Below are 13,519 nucleotides of genomic sequence, written 5' to 3'. Positions count from 1 at the left end.
ATTCAAATAAAAAGCCTGATAAATAACAAGTTGTAATGGCTTGAAAAAAGACGTATATGGCAGATATGAGAAGGTAGTTATATTAGGTGTATGTCTCATTTAGATAAATTGCAAAAAATGGTGCATTTCTTCTCCATTGTTCAAACCTTTTGGCATTTTGGAATCTAGAGCCAAGATGTAGTATGATTCTAACTGCCTTAATTTTTTCACCCTGTTGCCCCCTCTGATAGATTTGGGTATCATGTCAATGACAAAGTAGCTAAAATCGTTTAAGTTGTTGTTATGAACATGTTTGAAATGTCGAGCTACTGGGTAACTGGGGTCTGAGTTAACAATCGCTCTCAGATGTTGTAGGATCCGATTAAATACTTGGAGTTTTGTGCTTCCCACGTATCTGAGTTTGCAAGTACACTCTAAGACATAAACTGCAAATTCAGTGCGGCATGTTAGCATTTTGGAGATTCTTATGGGATTATAATCTACCATTCCTGTTACTTCATTAGTATTGACCCCAAATTTACAAGCTCTACATGAGCTGCATTTGAAAAAGCCTTTTTTGTTGGTCAACCAGTTAGTTGTTTTTATAACTTGTGGACTTGATCTTACTAATGCGTCTCTCATAGATGGTGCCCTTCTGAAAGTAATATTCGGTAATTCAGGCACCAATAGGGACATAGTTCGGTCTGTTTTCACAATGGGCCAATTCTTGTAAATAATCTTTTTGATTTGTTTGTCTTGTTGACTATATGCTGTAATTAGCCTTATGTTGCTTTCTGATTCAGTTTTGTTAGTTGTGAGACATACCACTTCACTCATTTCTACACTATTGCTACAAGTATTGGCTTTATCCATGGCTTTCAAGAGTTCCTTTTCTTTATACCCTCGATGGATAAATCTCTCAAATTCTGAGGACATGCTCCTCCCACCAGCCTACGTGAAGACACGCATAGCTGGGGGAAAAACATGCCCCCATCGCCACTCCGCGTAGCTGTTGAAACACCTCCTTGTTAAAGATAAAGAAGTTGTTGGTTAAACATATGTTGATCATGTCTAATAGCATTATATTGTGTTGATAAAAGATACTGGAGTGTTTAGACAGAAAGTATTCACTAGCCAATATACCATCAGAATGTCGAATACTGGTGTATAGAGAACTTATGTCCATGACCAGAAAGACATATTCTTGTTTCCATTCAATGGTTTGAAGTTTGGATAAAAAATGGCTAGTGTCACGAATATATGAGTCCAATGATTCCACATGTTCATGGAGAAAGAAATCTACATATTTGGACATGTTCTCCAGGAGTCCCTTTTGTGCTGATATTATGGGCCTCCCTGGGACTGGATTTGTCTTGTTGTGTACTTTAGGGATAAAATAAAGTACTGGTGTAATAGGGTGATCGTTCCTTAGAAATTCCAATTCATTTTTAGTCAACAGTCCCATTCTTTTCCATTTTGATAGTTCTTTAACCCCTTCAGTGCCCGCCCCTTTCCCCGCCCAGTGCCGGCCGTTGCATTAGCGGGCGGGGTCTATGACGAGCTGGACTCGTCATGGGCACAGCGCCACCGCGGCCCATGACGAGTCCAGCTCGTCATGGGCACTGAAGGGGTTAAATACTAGTTCTTTCATTTTTTTCAAATCATTGAATGTTGCCTTTCCGTAGCATTCACTGTCTCCCAAGTGTTTATGTGCTTCCTCCATGTACATATGCCGGGGCCATAGGACAATGTTGCCCCGTTTGTCGGAGTTATTGATAATCAGATCTCCACGTGATTGTAGCTTACGCATTAATTTAGAATATTTTAGTTCTTTATATTTTCTATGTTTTTGTGTGCGTAATGTTTTTTGATTGAGTTTTTTCAGGTCTTCTGTAACACAGTCACTGAATATATCAATAGCATCTCTAGGCATCATCGGGATAAATGATGACGGTGGTCGAAATGGTGTTGGACTAATCACATTGCCCTGCATGCCCATTTCTACCATGTCTTCTTGTGTTGGCTGGATTATATTAGGTTCCTCTTGTGCTAGGGCATGCATAGAGCGGAGTAGTGGAATGTCACAAATTTGAAACAGCTCATCAATAGTATTGGCAGGTTCAGTAGTATTGGATTTTTCCGTCATTGTTCAGTTTGAAATGTTTTCTCAACTTTAGTTTCCTGATGAATTTGAAGACGTCAACTCTAGTTTGTGGGTATTTGAAATGATTGCCTGGACAAAACGATAAACCAAGTGATAGTAATTGTAATTCCGCTACTGTTAACTCGATGTTGGATAGATTGATCACAGTGTTGTCTGGGGCTATTTGATTGGTTTCTGTCATTACCATTTTTTTCCCCTGCTCCCTCTGCCTCTTACTCTGCCTCTGGACTTTTCTCCTTTGTTTTCTCCTAGTGTTGTTTTCCCGGCGTTTGTCTTCTCGGGATCGTGTGAGCGCAGAGTATGGCGGCGATCTTCTATAAGAAACCCCAATTCCTCCGAGGGGGTATAGTCTGTTGGGAGTCTTGTTAGATGGTTATTTGATACACTGTCATCAGATTCATAGTTACTGCTTACAGAGCTTGTATCAGTACTTGGTGTATCATTTCTCACTTCGGTTATATTGTTGCCGCTGGTGATTTTGGTGGTCAGAGCTTGTCTTTTCGCGTTGTCGAATTTTCTTGCAAATGTAAACACCCTTCCTGTTTCATAATCTGTCTTGTCCCTTGTAAATTTCCAGATTTTTCTTGCTTTGATTGTTTCTTCATGTTTGGTTAGTCTTGACTTAATTTCTTCACAACTTTTTTTAATGAGTTCTTTTTGTTCATGTGCATCCAATATACTGTTTAATGATTCAATTGTTTTGATGATCTCATTTCTGTCAATCTCTGCATATTTTATCAAAATTGTTACCATATTCATGGATGCTTCCAGATTGTTGTTTGCCCATTCTTTTAGCATTAAGGGATTGGGGTTTTCAAAAGATGGCGCAGTAAGTATTCTGAGACCACGTGGGACGCGACCCACTTATTTGTATTTTTCCAGGCTTTTTTTCTCCCATTTAGTGAGTTCCGTTTTTAATAGTTTTTCCAAACTTTTCAACATTGTTTTTACGTCATGATCATCACCTGAAGCGTCTTTGTTGCCATTGTGGGTTGTATTGGTTGCTGGAAGATTTGAGAATAAAGCGTCTGCTGTAGCTTCTCTGGCCCGCAGCGCGTCTGCTGATGTAGCCATTTTATAATGTTGTTAGTGTCGCTGTATATTGCGAAAGGTTTTTGCACTAATGCGCTTGTTAATCTTGTGAATGTATCTCACGGAGCGCTGGTGTTGTTATGAAAACTAATCTCAATCACCCGCCTGTATGCCACATATGAGGTATAGCTGATGCCGCTTACCCTTCCGGAGTCACTCCTCGTCGGCGTCCTCCGACCTCCGTTGAGTCGTCGGCTGAATCCGGAAAGATGGGTTGCGCGGGATTTCGCTCTTCTCCTCAGGTTAGGCTGCGGGGGGCTGGCTTGAAAGAAATACTCCTTCCGGGTTTTTACAGGTGCTGGCTGTATGATTCTACCCGCCCGTTGCGAAGAGAGGGTCCATAGAAGGGAAGACGGCCAAACTTCCCCGAAATGTATACAAAGTATCACGGTCCCGTCTTGTCTGAGAGTCCCAGGAAAAAACAGGTACGGACCACAGCGTGTTCTGGTATTCAGTGCAGTTTATTGCTTAGGTTTTCAGCAATTCTGGCATAGCAGCATTACGCGTTTCGACAGTGAACCACTGTCTTGATCACATGACATGCATTCGGCCAATCAAAGCTTTTATACCGGTGAGAAAACAGTGAAAACAGACTCGATATGCCGTTGTTTGCAAAATTACTAAATGTAAACATTGTATCACAATATTATTTGTCATATTGTTGAAAATATACATATAATTATTCATACTTAGGCAAATGTGCAAAAGTCGCAGTTTACAATAAATATATAAATATGTAAACAGAGTGAAAGTGCAAGTGCTTAAAAATTTCCTGAAATATATATATATATATATCCTTATTAGTAGTGGCCTAGAATGAACCTTCAATCTGAGTTCACGTGTGGACAATTTCAGGCTAGAGAAGATTGCCAGAACCATTCAGCGTGGGCCTTTCTTTTTTTTTTTTGTGCTTTTCCTTATTAAACAGTTGCGATGGTACAGTGAGTAATCACAAAACCACATTGTGATAGTAAATGAAGAACAGGCACATAGATACATACACAGATCAAGTCAGTACACAATACATCGTTAAAAAATGTCCGTGCAAGATAGTGTTGTGAGGTGGGGAGAGAAATCGATGTATGACGAATGGGCATAGACAAAATGAAATATCTATTGGCAGATGTATATTGTAAAGTTGATGTGTAATGCTATTTGGACTATTGTGACACTTTCCAAATGTGTTTGTCTTCTGAGGATTGCTTTCTCTTTCCGTTACTATAGATCTTGTCTACAGGGTGTTTGGGAAAAGTCTAGAGTGTTGTTTGGTGTGTATAAAAAGTTTAATAAAATGTAAAATCTATTTTAAGAAACTGCTTCATATGTCCTATGTAAGTAAATAAAAATACAAAGAATAGGAAACTAAAAAGGTATTGAGTTGTAAACAAATTTGTAGGGGAAAAGACAGGTGAGCGGCCACTTGTCTCCTGTCATATCCGCTGTCTGGACTCTTCTGTGCTTAGCACTGACCCTCCATTACTACTGACCTTAGATGTACAGGGAACATTACTAAAGGAGCATTAGAGATTGAGTGTATAGGTATGTTTCTGTGCTTTAAGATTATGTGACTGACTTTGAAATAGTTGGTGTTGTGTTGTCCGAACTTTTCAAGCTGCTTTTAGCTGATCTGGCCTCTGGATTATCCAGTATTGGGGTAGCTATCATAGATTCACATGCCGAAATCATTCCCTATCTTCGAGATGGGAATCCCACTGTAACATAATCAAGCAGTATTTACATAGTGCCCTAGGCTATAATGGCCTTGAACCATGTTTTACAAAGCCAAAAGGACTAAATGTTGAATGCAGCCAATCAGCTGCCAGCATCCTCTAGAACCCTCCCAGCAGAGGACATTTTCCTCAAATTTTCACCACACGTTGTGTGTGAAGGGAGTCTCCCTAAGTTCTACTCCCATTTCTTTCTGGAATTTTCCTGATGATTGATCTTTTCAACATGTCCGATAGGAAAGGCCTCTTCTGTCCATGTAAGAACTGTGGCCGGAAGAGAGTCCATGTGGATGATCCACATAGACTGTATATACTGCCTCCATGCCTCTCATGAGGTAAGACCATGTAAGATCTGTCGGACATTTTCTTCTAAAACTCTCAGGGACTGGAGGCTGCTTCTGTGGCTCCAGTCCATCAAGCAACATAAGTGTTCTGAAGAAGACAGTTATAGCTTATTTAGACCGTACAAAAGATCCAGGTCACAGGATGATTCCCCTGGTGAGGACAGGAAACACCTCAAACCCTCCCAGGAGAGCAAAGGCCATAGGAAGTTAAAACACCTTAGTCTCCTCGGAGCCTACTACATCCGTCCCTACCTCTCCTGTAGGAAAGGAAAAGGAGCGTCCTAGAGGCTCATCTACAGATGCTACAGGGAGAAAAGACAAAAAAAATATGATCGACTACAACTCCTAGACTGTTGATGACGAGAGGTACCACAGTTACGTCGTCCGCTCCGTCAACGGTAGGAACGGTGATGACGATGGGCATTTCTGCACCCATACCATCGACGAGCACCCCATCATATCAGAACGTTTGAAATGACATGCAAGCATATGCGTGCTTCAGATCACTGAAAAAGCATTACAAAAATCTGGTGCTAAATGTGACAGAACAAATCACTCCAGTTTTAGGATTGTAGTCCTTATTTTCGTTTTCAGTCTCATGCCTTCCCTCTGCTGAGTTTGAAACCCAAAAGTTTAAGGGATTGTTTATGTGGCAATGGTTATTCTAAACCTACTCAAGATAAGTACGGGAAAGGCTTATGAATGTAAAAAAACAGAAGTACCTTGATATTTTCTACAGCTAATTTTAAACTGTGTGTCTGTGTGATTCAAGGAGTTTCTTCATTATCTCACTCTGTGTAGACATTTAAACATCAGGTTCGAGGCATATGAGCTGCAGATTACACACTTGTGCATAGATCGCCATCTGGTGTTGGGCCCGGATGTTTGCAGTTTGTTTTGCCTCTTGGAAAGTCTTTGGAAGTCACAAGGTCGGTGACTCCTCCTTTGGATCGAATTGCACATGGGCTTCGGCTCCATCCTCAGATTGTTTTTTTCTGCCATCGGGCTCTGATGTGATCTTCACGCTGCGGCTCGGAACAGCTTCCAGTTCGACGGTCGACGCGCAATCCTCACCTTAAACCGCGGTGTTTTGATCGCGATCTCCCCCACTCGACGCGCCTTCTCATCGGCACGGACCTTCAGTCCCAGTCGTCGACGGCGGCCTTCGGGCCTCTCCAAGCTTCGGTCCTGGCTAATGGAAAGGACTCCATTTAAAAAGTGCCCTCGATGTGGGTCCAAATTCCCCCACACCGATCTCCACGAGGTATGCAATCTCTGCCTCTCCCCTGAACACTAGGCTCGAGACTGTCCGGCGTGTAAGTCCTTCCGGTCCAAAAAGACTATTCGGGACCGAAGAGCCAGAAGAACTATGGCGCACTCCTCGACGACGATTCCGGACGACATCTTCGGAGAAGGCATCGACGCTCCAGAGCAGTACACCGAAGAAGGCCTCGTCCGCGCTTCCGAGGCCGACGACTCTGATGTGAAGGACATCACCCCGGCGCAGAGGGTAGTGAGTACTGATCCCCCCCCCACACCCCTGCCGGCACCGAAAAAGGCTCTGGTCACACCTTCGCCTCCGGGCCTAGGTAAGACCAAGGACACTGCTTCCAACACCCCACCTTCGGGCCCGGTGAAGAAGCCAAGCAAGCCTTCCGGCGGCTCGGGCTCGAGCCAGCCTACTCCCGGTACCGATAAACACGCTTCGGTGCCGAAAAAGAAGCCGACCCCCATATCGACACCGAGCTCCGCACCAAAGCACTCGGGAGTCGAAACCCAGCTCTTCGGCACCGACAACACCCTCGGTGCCGACCAAAGCACACAAGGCCACCGGCACCGACACTTCGAGGCCGAAATCCATCTCGGCGCCGACCAAGCGTCCAGAGGTTCCCAAACCAGGTTCCAAGCAACGAACCGGCACGGAAAAGCCTAAAAAGCCAGCGGCACCAATTCCTTCGGCGCCGACGGACAGACCAGCCTCACCGGACTTATGTACACCGGATCCCTTGCAAAAAAAACTCACCACGGATCCAAAAACTGGACATTTGACCCTTTCTTCCAAAAAGAGACATTTGGAGAAGCCTGCTCCACCTCCGCCTCCAAAGAGGAAGGACTCTGCTACCTCCCCATTCAGAATACCTTCACCACCTCCTCCACCTCCTTCACCACCTCCTCCACCTCCTTCACCTCCACCCCCTCCACCTTCTCCACCCCAACCTCATCGTTCTCCCACCCCTTCTCCACAAGATGATGATCACGGAGACCCATATGATGACATAGGGGATGTCCCACAGGACCTACCCACAGGGGACCCCACTCCTACAGGATCCCCAGACCCATGGGACGACTACAATATGCCTGATATCCCCAACGTCCCACAAGATGACCTTTACCCCTCCAGGCCATCTCCACCAAAAGACTCCACCACCTACTGCAAAGGGCGGCACACTATCACGGGGTAGATTTACATACCGACCCCGTGGAGGAAGACTTCCTCCTTGACACGTTCGACACCACACATAGTTCTACCTCCATATTACCTATGCTTAAAGGAGTGGTAAAGCATGCGCCAGAGGTTTTTAAGGACCCAGTTAGAGCCAGGGTCATTAATCCGTGCATCGAGGAACAAATACAAAGCTGCCCCCACAGATCCCTCCTACATCAGAGGGCCAGCACCACTAGACTCTCTAGTGGTATCCACTGCACGTAAAAGGGCAAATTCCCAGACGTCAGGCGAAGCACCACCACCTGACAAAGATTCGAAGCTACTGGATGCATCAGGGAAACGCACTGCGTCACAAGCAGCCAATATGTGGCGTATCCCCAATACTCAAGTGCTATTGGCCAGATATTGGGCAGATATGACAGGGCACATTATGACGAGTTAGAGAGCATAATGCACCACCTCCCTGAGAAATATAAAGCTAGGGCCAACGAACTAATTCAAGAGGGTAAAACCATTACAAACACCTCTATACGCTGTGCCTTAGATGCAGCAGACACCGCTTCCAGGGCCATCAATACAAGCGTCCTCCTGCGTCGGCATGCTTGGCTGAGAATATCCGGGTTTAAACCGGAGGTACAAGCCTCCATCCTTAACCATCCCTTTGACCAGGAACATCTATTTGGCCCAAAGGTAGATGAGGCCCTAGAAAAAATTAAGAAGGATACAGATACGGCGAAGTCCATGGGAGCCTTACAGTCACACCCTCGTAGACGCTCCTTTCGCCGCTCTTCCTTTCGCAGTACATCTAGAGGCTACTCCTCTGATACCGCGTCCACTTCGTACAAATCCCCCACTCAGTCCACCTTCACGAGGGGTTATCAAAGGGGCGGCTATAGGGGTACAATAATAAAGGCAGAGGCAAAACAAACAACGCCTGCTCTGCCACAATGCCTAACCAATGACTTCCCTCCACTCCCCCCAGACCATTCCACTCCGGTCGGGGCAGACTCCAACATTTCCTTCCCGTCTGGGCTACCATCACCTCAGACAAATGGGTGACACAAATAATGCAATCAGGCTACTGCCTAGAACTCATATCTACCCCCCCAAACATTCCACCAAGGCAGCGCCCAATGTCACAAGAACATTTAATACTCCTAAAACAGGAGGTAGTCTCCCTACTACAAAAACAAGCAATAGAACCCGTTCCTACAAACCAACAAAACATGGGAATCTACTCCCTATATTTTCTCATACCAAAAAGGGACGAGACTCTACGGCCCATCCTAGATCTCCGGCCCCTAAACACATACATACACTCCGACCATTTCCATATGGTGACGCTTCAGCAGGTACTTCCGCTCCTCTCCCAAAACGACTTCTTGACCACCCTAGATCTAAAAGACGCGTATTTTCACATTCCGGTGCACAAAGCTCACCGCAAGTACCTCAGATTTGTAGTGGACGGACAACACTTCCAATTCAAGGTGCTCCCGTTCGGGGTCACAACAGCGCCAAGGGTATTCACCAAGTGCCTAGCAGTGGTAGCAGCACATTTACGAAGACAACACATCCACGTCTTCCCATACTTAGACGACTGGCTGATAAAAGCCGGGTCGTACAATCAGTGTGTTCAACACACATCTACCACCATTCAATTACTGCACCAGCTGGGCTTCACACTAAACCACCAGAAGTCCCATCTCCAACCATCACACATAAAACAATACCTCGGTCCACCATAGACACCTCAAGAGCACTAGCTTACCCCAATCCGGCCAGGATTGCAAGCATTCAAGCTCTACGTGCAAAATTCACACTAAAACACTCCCTTCCAGCTCGAGTGTTTATGCAACTAGTAGGGATGATGGCCTCTTGCATTTTCATAGTGCCTCACGCAAGACTCCAGATGCGTCCTCTCCAAGAGTGCTTAGCACGCCAATGGAAGCAGGCCCAGGGTCAATTAACAGATCTGGTGTTGGTAGACGGTCGCACCCATCGCTCTCTGTAGTGGTGGAACACCACAAACCTTTCCAAAGGTCGACCGTTCCTGGACCCGGTTCCTCAAATAGTACTGACAACGGACGCATCGCTCTCCGGCTGGGGAGCTCATCTACTACATCTCACCACACAGGGCAAGTGGTCACCTCAACAAAAGTTACTCCATATCAACCATCTGGAGTTACTAACAATCTTCTTAGCCCTAAAATCTTTTCAAACTCAAATTTCAGGCAAGGCAGTCCTGATCCGGACAGACAACATGACAGCCATGTATTCTATCCAAAAACAAGGCGGCACACACTCTCCACAGCTCTCACCTAGCACAGAGCATATGGAGATAGACGATACCCCAGAAAATCTTTCTCCTAGCTCAGCATGTCCCAGGAGTCCAAAACACAGTGGCAGATCTGCTCAGCAGACAGACACAACAGATCCACGAGTGGGAGCTTCACCCGTAAGTTCTTCACCCATACTTTTACATGTGGGGGCATCCACAGATAGACCTCTTAACCACCCACAAACGCCAAATGCCCAACCTTCGCCGCCAGATACCCACACCCATTGGCCAAAGGGAATGCGATATGGATGAACTGGTCAGGCAAATTTGCGTATGCTTTTCCGCCTCTCCCACTCATTCCACTAGTGGTGCGCGAACTACAACAACACTCCCTCACACTAATCCTAGTAGCTCCAACGTGGGCCAGACAACCGTGGTATACCACACTGCTGGAACTATCTGTAGTGCCGCACCAAAAACTACACATCTCTTCACACCTTTTAACCCAGAACCATGGAGAGATCAAACACCCGGACCCAGTGCAGCTCAACCTTGCGATCTGGCTCCTGAAATCTTAGAAGTCGGGTACCTAAATCTTCCCCCTAACTGTATGAACGTCATCGGAGAAGCTAGAAGACCTACCACTAGAGTGTGCTACGCCGCCAAGTGGAAACGTTTTGTTGTTTATTGCCATAACAACACCATCAATCCACTGGACGTGTCCATTCAACACATAATAGGCTACTTACTCCACCTACAAAGGTGCAATCTAGCCTATACGTCCATTCGAATACACCTCGCAGCTATTGCAGCTTACTTACAAAACAGGAAACCTCTTTCACTCTTCAGAGTACCTGCCATTAAAGCCTTCATGGAAGGCCTTAAAAGAATAATTCCCCCCAGAGTGCCACCCTCACCTGTGTGGAACTTAAATATCGTTCTCACAAGGCTAATGGGGTCTCCCTTCGAACCTCTCCATAAATGCGAATTACAGTTCCTAACATGGAAAACCGCCTTTCTTGTAGCCATCACTTCCCTTAGACGGGTCAGTGAGATACAAGCACTTACCATTCAAGAACCTTTTCTCCAAATGCACCATAAAAAAGTTGTTCTCCGTACCAACCTGAATTTCCTCCCTAAAGTCATTTCTCCCTTTCACCTAAACCAAACAGTAGAACTACCAGTATTGTTCTCGGAACCACAGACCGTTGCAGAAAGGGCTCTTCACACACTGGATGTCAAACGAGCCTTACTCTACTACATTCAGAGAACACAACCTTTCCGTAAGACCAAACAACTGTTTGTTTCTTTCTCTCCACCACACAAAGGTAACCCCATCTCAAAATCAGGGATAGCTAGGTGGATTGTAAAATGCATTCAAATCTGCTACCATTAAGCAAATTCATTCCCCCGAAAGCACATTCTACACGAAAAATAGGGGCTTCCATGGCATTCTTAGGAAACATCCCATTAGATGATATCTGCAAAGCAGCTACATGGTCAACACCACACACTTTCACCAAAAACGATTGTGTATATGTGCAAACTAAGCAACAAGCTAGTGTGGGCCAGGCTGTACTCAAAACATTATTTCAAACCTCTGCAACAGATACGGGTGGTCGCCGCTAACGGTGGGTACTGCTATATAATCTATGCACAAGTGTGTAATCTGCAGCTCATATGCTTCGAACGGAATATGCTACTTACCAGTATGCATCTGTTTTTGGCATGTAGAGCTGCAGATCTACACACACCCACCCGCCTCCCCGGCTACCTGTATCTGTCCCAGTTTATCTTATTTAGATAGCACACACATGGGCATCTTCACTGTTACTACTACGCTCCATCTTTCCCTGCTGGCGAAAAACAATCTGAGGATGGAGCCGAAGCCCATGTGCAATACGATCCAAAGGAGGAGTCACCGACCTTGTGACTTCCAAAGACTTTCCAAGAGGAAAAACAAACTGCAAACATCCGGGCCCAACGATCTATGCACAAGTGTGTAGATCTGCAGCTCTACATGCCAAGAACAGATGCATACTGGTAAGTAGCATATTCCTTTTTGTAAACCTTACTCTTTAATGATGTTCGTGTGATTAAAATTGGTATCTTTTTGTTGTTTTGATGCACATCATCGAGATTTTGTGTTGGTTAACACTGACTACATTTAATTACATCTTTAGATGTGTTTATTTTACCGGTATTTTCTAACTTGCAGTGGATAATGGATGTGCTGGTATGTAACGGATTGGGAATTTACTGTGGGATGAAGACTTTGAAGTGGCTTTCAATGAAACCTTATAAATGGCAAGGACTTTGGCACATTCATACATATAGGTAGGTGACTTCCTAATATTGTTCATAAGTGACTATTAGTTCTTGTGCTTGTAAATGCATAAAATAGGAATCGTGTTCATGACCACTACACCCTGGTGAACAAAAAGCAGAGAAAATATTCATCAGAAAAGTTGTTCAACACCATTTTAAAACTATTATACCATAAAGTAGCTCATTTTGCACATGGGTCAGCCCCCTGGCGAACATAGTCTCTGTAGTTGCATCACAAAACTGCTGGTTTCCTACTCTCCTGCCAGGATCCAGGCCCACCTCCATTCATTTGACCACTGTGAATACCCATCCTATATAAGTGACTTTTCCAGTCTCTGTAAAATATTCATTAAAGAAGTCTAGCATCAGGTCGCAATACCGTGGTAAAAAATTATCAACATTTAAATATTGTGTGGTGTCTTACGAAATATGATTTAATTTGAAATATAAAGTCTAAGGGCCTGATTATCTGTTTAGGCATTATTTATCGCCCCTGAAAAATAACTATTCTACAGGGTACATTATCTATTGGGTGCAATAAATAACAGCCAACATGAGCATATGGGGAATAACATGCTGATTTTGGTGTTTCATAAACCAAATCTGCATGATACTGTAAATACTGTATATTTTCCCCTGTTAAATTTAGGCAGGTTCCCCCTGCCCAAGTTTAACTAATGTTGAGTTATTTAACGCACCCAATAATTATGCGTTAAATAAAACTAAACTCGTAGTTCCAGCCTATACGCATGGGACTGAATTAACCGCCCAACTTGTAATCGGGCCCCTATTATTTATTCTCGAGTCTTGTGGTTTATCCTCCATCAATATTTTTGTCAGTGTATGAGCCTTTGGGATGACCTAAACATTTGTTTTTTGGTTACTTAGTGGAAGGGTTTTTTCTGTAGACAGTTAAACACTACTTTTGCACTATAGGCCTTATAATGACTTTGGCTGTCGTCCAGCAGTGCCGCCACTGGGCTGTGGTGCTGTCCGCTTGAGGACCGCCATAGTCGTGGTATCCCTGCCGGGTCGTGCTGGCGGGTGCGTAAGTTTCACTGCGGTGGGCTGTTAGGCTCATAGGAGAGCCGAACATGCAGTCAGCCACCGTGACAGCGCCTGCAGCACGTTCTTGCACGGTGTGGCATGTATGCCACCCCA

The 13,519-nt window shown here is 44.7% G+C and overlaps 1 protein-coding gene across 2 annotated transcripts in view; it reads left to right on the top strand.

The window, feature by feature from the left end:
• The window catches only part of PTDSS2 (phosphatidylserine synthase 2), a 426,270-nt gene that overhangs the window by 232,904 nt on the left and 179,847 nt on the right, over nucleotides 1-13,519 (top strand). For both annotated transcript variants that reach the window (XM_085644752.1, XM_085644754.1), the window contains one exon: nucleotides 12,249-12,367. In XM_085644752.1, coding sequence (XP_085500878.1) covers nucleotides 12,249-12,367 — 119 coding nt within the window. The remainder of the gene's footprint in view (nucleotides 1-12,248; nucleotides 12,368-13,519) is intronic.

Source organism: Triturus cristatus, chromosome 3_1 (genome assembly GCF_964204655.1).
Source record: "Triturus cristatus chromosome 3_1, aTriCri1.1, whole genome shotgun sequence".
In the NCBI taxonomy this organism is placed as follows: Eukaryota; Metazoa; Chordata; class Amphibia; order Caudata; family Salamandridae; genus Triturus; species Triturus cristatus.
Note: the sequence above shows the minus strand (reverse complement) of the source record. Positions and strands in the feature narration are given on the sequence as shown.